Source organism: Acanthisitta chloris, unplaced genomic scaffold (genome assembly GCF_000695815.1).
Source record: "Acanthisitta chloris isolate BGI_N310 unplaced genomic scaffold, ASM69581v1 scaffold34842, whole genome shotgun sequence".
Taxonomy (NCBI): Eukaryota; Metazoa; Chordata; class Aves; order Passeriformes; family Acanthisittidae; genus Acanthisitta; species Acanthisitta chloris.
This window is the reverse complement of record NW_008661612.1, coordinates 24,203-32,130: the sequence shown is the minus strand read 5'-3', so window position 1 is coordinate 32,130 and position 7,928 is coordinate 24,203. Positions and strand designations below refer to the sequence as shown.

The window sequence follows — 7,928 nt, the reverse complement described above, 5'->3', positions numbered from 1 at the left end:
CCCTACAAACAGTTGAGCTGAGGTCACTAATGGGCAGTGGGAGAGCAGCAGCAGCAGAAGGGTTTGGGGCCAGGAGCTCCTTTTGCTGTCAAATACCACAGGAAAGTATTTGCAGAACTTGAGTCAGTGGTACAAAAACAAATACTGTGGGAAAGAGATAAAAAGTGATTTTTTTTTTCCAGATACCTGCAGGAGTGGAGGGCGTTTTCCAATTCTTTGTACACTGATCACTGTTTTGAGGAAGACAAAGGATACACTGCATAAATAACACCCTAGATCCAGGTGTATTTGTGCAGAACAAGCCTGGTTTGTTCTAGCAGTGACATTCCAGAGGTACTGGGGAGAATGTTCCTGTTGGGTAAAACATATCTAGTGAGCATCCTATGGCTGTAGGCTTGAAAAGGATATTGAAACCTCTCTGCTGAATGTGCCTTTCAGTGGGCAAAGACTCCCCCTGAGCCCTCAGAAGCAGCAACAGCACTGGAAATTGGCAGTTTCATGCAGGATGGTGTTTCTCAGGACTCAGTCCCAATGGTCCCAGCTCACCCTGCTTTGAGTCATGGTAGAGAAGCTGTAGTAGGACTCAAACTGGAAGAAGAGGAGTGGGAAAGCACAGCCTGAAGGAGACCATGTTTTGGGTTCCATAAGGATTCACTTAAGCTATTTTACAGCCTTTAACATAAAGGCAGTTTTTAATGATCATATATGTTGTGGTTAAATAGCTGTGTTTGCTTGATAGTTTCCTGCACTAGGAAATTGGAGCTTATTTTGAATGCTGTGCACAGTTATTATATCCACATGGTGACTGTTGTGTTTGTAATTGTGCAAATCAAACCCAATATAGCTCATGGCATCACTTCCCTGTGTCAGTACTGCAGTGGGTGAGAACTCTGGGGCTTGCTTAACAAATAGTAAGTTGTGAAACACTTTTGAAGGATTTCTGTTAGAAAGGAGGAGGATCCACAAGCTTCAAGGCTATTTTTAGCTGCTGGTAAAAGATTGTCATTTTTGCTGCCAGCCTGTGTGCTCCTTTTTTTTTTTCTTTTTATTCCCAAGAAAAAAACCCTGAAATGAAAGTTCTTTTTCTTTTCTATTTTTTTCCTGAGAGTTTAAAAATTAATTGCCTTTTGTACAGCAGGAGATCAAGCCAAATCTTCCTAAACTTACACAAGAAACATCATCCCTGGAATTCTAGATGAAATCTATTGTCGTGAACCTACTTGACACAAATAGGTAGAAGAACCTCAGAAAATTAAGTCTTTGATTTCACGTAAGATTTTTTTTTCCAGAAGAGTTCGACTCAGGTCATAATTTGGCAGAGTCCTTGAAACAAAAGCTGAGTTTAAGTGGCTCCCACTTTCCTTTGGGACTTAGTTGCACCCCCACGCTCTCCTGCAGTTGTTCCGGTGAAAGTGTCTGTGCAACCCTGTAGAGAAACAGATTGGGGAACTGATCTGGGTTAAAAAATAGCTTTTTTAATAAATCAGTTTATATTTAACGTATTAGTTCCTGTCTCAAGTTCACAACTATACATGTGGTCTTGGTACCACCAAGGGAGTAGCAGGGGGAGGATGCAGGAATTTGGGGTGGGAGAAGTTGCTGAGTTTAGGATCTCTTCCCTCTGCCCTTTTTCCTCGTCATGTTGTAAACAGAAAAAAGTTACATCTGCCATCACACTAAAAATTATCCAGCTGTCTGCAGGAGATCCTAAACATCTGTCCCACAAAGCACAATGCCTGCAGCCATCACAGGTACCTTCCTGGGCCACTGCTGTTCTTTGTTCCCTAACAACTTGTGTGATGGGATGTTGTGAACCCTCAGCAAGTTGCTGGATGGCAGCAGGCTGGGAGGAATGATTTGCTGGAAGGCAGCAGTGCCAGGCACAGCATGAGTTCAACCAAGACAAGTGTGAAGTCCTGTGTGTGGGACAGAATCACCCTCTGCAGTACTATGGGTTGGCAGCCAAGGAGGGAGAAAGCAGCTTTGTAGAAAATGTCTTCTGGTGAGTAAGGAGCTGAGGGGACCCGTGTGCCATCGCAGCAGTGAGGGCTGGCTGCCTGCCTTAGGAAGAGCCTTGGGAGTACAAGATCCAGTTTGGGGTTCTCCAGGCTGAGAAAGACTTTGACAAGTTTGAGCAAGCCCAGCCAGGGCCATCAAGATGTTATGTATGAGGAGAGGCTGAGACAGCTTGGCTTAAAATCTTGAGAAGGAGGGTAGATGGATTGTCCAGAACCAGAGCTTTCTCAGATGTGGATGGAGAAAGGATGAGAGGTAATGGACACAAGATACAGGAAGGGAGATTCTCATGGGGTTAAAGGAGGAAATTCTTCACAGAGTGACTCCAGGTAGCAGAGCAGCAATGCTGTCTCAGCTCAGGATCACTTCTTGCTCACTATCTGATGGTGACACCACTTCAGATGGAACTCCAGTTGCTGCGGGTTCCAGACTGTGCTTTCCCTGGTGCTTGCCTTGCTGTGGCTGACAGCAGGACTTCTGTACCTGAAAGTGTCTTCCCTTCAGTTCATCTTTCCACCCTAATTTTTGTAAAGAGAGAATATTCTCACCACCTATGAGATCTCCTGTGAGGTTTTATGTGCCTTGTTCTTGGAGGTCTTGAAAAGAAAACAAGCAGAATGACTTGCTTCATGTTTGTCAATGGGAGGGAAAATACTTGGTGGACTAGACTGGGAGTTCCACTGTTTATGACTGTCAAGTGTGCATTATGAGCAGGAGTAGGATATAAGATTACCCAGTGTTTCTCTAATTAGCTCCAGGTAGTTGTGGGATCTTACTGTCACCCCTACATTTGGCAAGTGTCCACAAACCACTGGCAGCCAAAAGGCTTTGGCTGGGTTTTGTTGATGGTGACACTGATGCTAGGTCAAAAGGATGCAGGTGAGACCAGCAGGACAATGGTATTCATTCTGCTGAAGCACCTAAAGGCTTAAATTCTGCCAAAATGCATCCTGCAGGTCAGGTGAGCTGTGGGAAAGGATAAGGAGCTTTTTGTGGCAGGAGGTGGCTTGAATTGCTGTTGTCTTTTGGAGATTGTGGGGACCTGCAAAGAATTTACTCCATGTGCTGAGCAGTGATAACCTCTGGGTCAGAAAGGTGTCCTGGAGGAATGGCTTGTGCTGTGTGAAACAGCAAGGAATTCCAGAGGGGTTGAGGGAAGGTTGGAAGGACCTCAGCATGCTGGAGTCTCAGAAAACCAAGAGAGGAACATCACTGCTTTGTGGTCCTGCCAAACGAACAGGACTTTGAAGAGAAAGTGACAAACCTCTTGGATCTCCTCCTACCTCAAGACTGTAATGAAAACAGCAATATTGAGGAATAGTGATCTGCAAAACGTTGCCTTTAGTTCTTGGGGAAAAAGCTTATTTCTACTTTGAATTTTCTGGCAGCAGATGTAACCTTTTATGGCTTTTATTCAGGTCTTTCTCCTCATGGGATTAGTCCTCCAGCGACAGATTTCTAGATGCTCAACTGTCTGCATGAGAGAGCAGAAATAAAAGTTGAAAGAGGAAAAAATTAGTAAAGAAAAAAATTATGAAAGAGAATAATAGCGTTGGGAGTCTGGGAAACCCCAGTGGGGGTTTACTGAGAAGGTTAAAACACAGTACAAACAAGAGAAATAAGTGGTGCAAGAGGAGCAGACACTGAGGAGGTAGTTTGGTAACAGCTGAGTTTAAGCTGTAATGAGGAAAAATGACAGAAGCAGGGAGAAGAAATACAAGAAAAAGAATTGGTTCATGTATTAAGTAGTTAATTAAGGTAGGCAAATGGAGTCTTTAAAATAGAGAAGCTTTTCCTTGCTTTTTCTGGGATGGCATCTGTGTTTTGTTCACTTGTTGGAGCAGGTTTAATGCTTTTTGCTATCAGTTCTCTCCTAGATCTTGGGAAATAAATTACCACATTAACATGTCATTTGAGTACTTTTGGTAAGTTGCATCACCTTTATTTGTGCCATAGCCCTTTCCAAAGTGCTGCCAGATGTCTGTGGTGCTTGAGTTTTTAGACTAGTGCGACTTGGATCTCCCATACCTGGAAAACACTCCCTGTGACAGGAGTTTGGTTTATAGGACTTTGAGGGGGTTGCACAGTAGCCAGTCTGGCTGTGCTGGGATTGTGCTACTGCTCCTGTGGTATTGGTGTGAGTTTATTCCTCTCCCTGGATCTGTTAAAGCCTGCCTGGTCAGCATGGTTGGGAATGAATTGTGTTTTGAGCTCAGCTGGGACGGTGACCTCTGTGAGAAGGTGCTCCTAGTCAGGCTCCTGTATCCCTGTCCCATGAGGCTTTCACGGGTAGGTAAGACTTCACCAGTTAGTTGTTGCTTTCAGAGCTGCCCCAAAATACTTTGGCCAAAGTTTTCCAAAACTGGGCCATGTGTTTGATTTCAAAATAAAAACTAATGCTCAGATATTCATCCAAGTCAACAAACTAAGAAAGCTTTTCTAAAGCTTCTGTGTTTTGGAAAGTAGGTTGGTGTAATAGAATAACTGCAAAATAATGATTCGCTAAAGAGACTAATGAGCTCAGTTTTCCGAGCAGCATTAATCCCGTGTTTAGCTCGGGATTTCCTGGAGCCCTGCAGTGGTAGGGGCTGTCCCAGAGCTGTGCAAAATGAGCTGTGGAGGGGTTGGATGGGGCTCTCAGGCTGCCACAGGCCCCGTGGCAGTGAGGAACTGCAGCAGGAGCTCCCTGCCCAAAGCCTGGTTTACATACTGCCGAAGCACTGGAGTAAACAGTTTGGATTACTGGGAAGTGATGGATAGTTTTGATTCATATAATTCTTTGGCTAAATCTCGTTAAAAGGAGCTGCATCCTAAAGAAAGGAGAAGTGGTTTTGGAGGCGCCGTGGAGAGGATCTTGGTGCATTTTTTGAGTTTTGGTGTGCTCAGAGTGTTTTAGTACTTCTGTGACTAAGTGGATATTTATTTTTGCCTTAATGTGTATTTGATTAGATTACATCAGCTATAAATACTGGAAGCTCTAAAGCATCTATTTCACTGTCTGTCTCTAATCTTGGCTTTTGAGGATCATTTAATGTCTTGTTGTGGTTACAATTAATCTGTGTGTGTTTTAGCAATTAGTGTTTGTGTGCAGCAGGCAGCAGTGCATTCTGGCAACTGTCAATCAGCAGCTGGAGCAGGCTCTGAGAAAGGATGGCAGAAAACATAAGGTGATTTCCTGCCTTCATGATTATTTGGGAACAGAGTTTTGTGGACTAACAGCCTTTCTGGCCAGAGCTGTGTGCTGTGATTCCCTCTGTAGGCAGTGAGAAGCAGAGGAATAGTGGTATTGTTGTGGCTTTGATGTGATGAATCTCTTTGTTACCTTACCAGTTTAGCAGGCTAAAGTTTAATTTGCTTTCTTCACCACCTTTTCTAACAGCTGCTGGTTTTTAACCACTTGTAATTTCTCTTTATGTGGACATGTTGGTTTGTTTTTAAAAAACCCTTAATTATCATCTAGAAAAATGTATATACCCCTGTGAGTTGCTCATTCAGCCACAGAGGAATGACAAAATACATAAAAACTGAAAGCACTTGAATTCTTCTGCTTGGCTAAGATTTAATAAAACTGATATTGTGAGATTGTACAAGAAAAACACAGATGGAAGAAGAAAAATGGTTTGTTTTAAACAGAGAGCATCTCTGGCAGTTCACATTCATGAACTGCCTACTGTGTTTGTAGCCCCCAGCCCTGGGTAGTCCCTGCATCTCCAGGGTGTGGGAGCACTCTGCCAGTGATTGCTCTTTCCTTACTGTTTGCTTTTAGGCTGTTTGTTTTTTAAAGGAAGTGGAATAACTTAACAGTAAGAGGTCCTGGCAGAACAGTGCAGTTTAGTAAAGCCAATCTGAACCTGTTATGGAATCTGCCATGCCCTGGGCTGGGACTGGGAAATTCACTGGCTGCTCCTGGCTCTGCAGTCTGGACACCTGGAGCAAGTCACTGCATCTCTCTCTGGCAGCCACCACCTGTAAAATGGAGATAAAAATAATGATCTTCCTTCAGCTGTGTTCCAGGTTACAGAAGGTAGGCACAGCACCACTGTCCTCATTAGCATTTTTTAATAAGACTCTGCAGATTAATGCCTTGTCCTGGATTGAAGTTGCTGAAGCCAAGTGCTGCTGTGCCACACTCTGCCTTCTCCCTCTCCTGAGCTCTGCTGCTCTGAAAGCTTCTGTACAGGAGTCAGTTTACTGCAGTGGTGTGTGTGGACAACACCTGAATTCGTTGCCCTGAGGAGTGCACGATGAATTTGTGAAAGCAGCAGGAACTAGTTCTGTATGTGTCACATCACTGTTTGAACTGTAATAGTTCCCTCCTGCATTAAGCAGATTTAAATCTATTTTAAACTAGGAGGCAATAAAATGTTCAGGATCTGCAAAACAACTTCTTTCATCACTCACTGGCTGTGCCTTCTCTTTGGATTTGGTTTTTTTCCCCTCTACATCTTGATAAGAGAAATGCTACAAAAGCAGAAGTTTTTTGGGAAGCTTCAGTGCCGTTTGCCAGGTGCTCAGCTGGGGTTTGAGCGTGTCAGCTGTGTTTGCTGCTGCAGATTGTGGAGTAGGTAATTGCAATTTGGTTTACGCACTTTATAAATGGGCTAACAGCCCTTTTTGTACAGAATTTTTGTTGTTCCATGCAAAGAATAGAGTCTAAGAGTCATTTTCCTTTACATAAAAATACATCAATTATTCAAGACTGTAAGAGAGTCAGAGTTCAAACAAAATAGAATCTTCAATTAGACCTCCCCAAAAGTACAAAGATAAACTGTGTTTTTGTAGGGAGGGATTTACTTTATCATAGCTTTTTTTGTTTGGGTTCAGTAATTGATATTTTTATTAATAATCTATTACAGTTTTCACAGTTTCTTTGCAGCTTCCTGTGGTAAAGTGGCTGATCTGTATCTTTGATTCTTTTTTAACTATATCACTTCTGTATAAAACCCACCCACGTTCTGGGAACCACTGTCTGTGGTGTATTTTTTAGAGAAGTGACCCCAAGGGGTTCATACTCAGCAGCTCACTAGCAGAGGCTGTTTATTACAGGATTTTTCAAATCCTTCATCACGGGGAAGAAATGAAAGAATGAAAATTTGGACTACTGGGGTAAAATTATGGGGAAAACGGAATGTAAGCATATGAATGTCATTTCAGTGCTAGCAGAGTATCCTGAAATCTTAGTTTAAGAGAAATAAATAGTTTGATGCAGGTATTGGATGTGGAGGAGGCAGAACACTTCTCCCTCTGCCTTCACAGCACATGGGACTGCAGGTAAGCTCCACTGATGGGGCACAAGTGGAGGGAGCAGGAAGGGGCTGGAAGAGCAGAACCTCCAGCTGTGGGGCAGGTGCACTTTCCATCAAACCTCTGAACAGCCAAGTCCATCTTCAGGCTTTTGGGAAAGGAGGGGATGAAGAACAACACTCTCACACGGAGAGTAAGGCCAGAATAAATGTTGCTGCGTTCCTGGTGGTGTTGTTCAGATCCACGCTGTGACAGGTCCCACGTGTCGGGAGTGTTCCTGTGTTTCTGACTGCCTCTCCCACCCTGCAGGTGCTGATGTGTCGGGGACAGAGCCCAGCAGCTCTGACAGCAGGGTGGAGCGGTCGGACCCCTACGCCAGCGTGGAGGAAACGCTCCTGGGGGGGGAAGGCAGCTACATCCATCAGCCCCTGACCCCAGAGAAGGAAGATGCTCTCCAGGCTGCCACCGTTGCCAACCTGCGAGCGGCTCTCATGAGTAAGAACAGTTTGCTGTCCCTGAAGGCTGACATGCTGGGCGAGGACAGCTCCCTGCTGTTCGAGTACCTCCCCAAAGGCGCACACTCGCTCTCCCGTAAGTTGCTGTTCTTATGGTTTTTGTTTGCTGACACTCCAAGGGAAATTTTTAGCGAGAAGAAAATACATGTCGCT

The 7,928-nt window shown here is 44.2% G+C and overlaps 1 protein-coding gene across 1 annotated transcript in view; it reads left to right on the top strand.

The window, feature by feature from the left end:
• Window positions 1-7,928, top strand: part of ZBTB46 (zinc finger and BTB domain containing 46) — a 40,372-nt gene that overhangs the window by 14,943 nt on the left and 17,501 nt on the right. Inside the window, exon 3 of the mRNA XM_009070296.1 lies at window positions 7,570-7,851. Within this exon, the coding sequence (XP_009068544.1) occupies window positions 7,570-7,851 (282 nt within the window). The remainder of the gene's footprint in view (window positions 1-7,569; window positions 7,852-7,928) is intronic.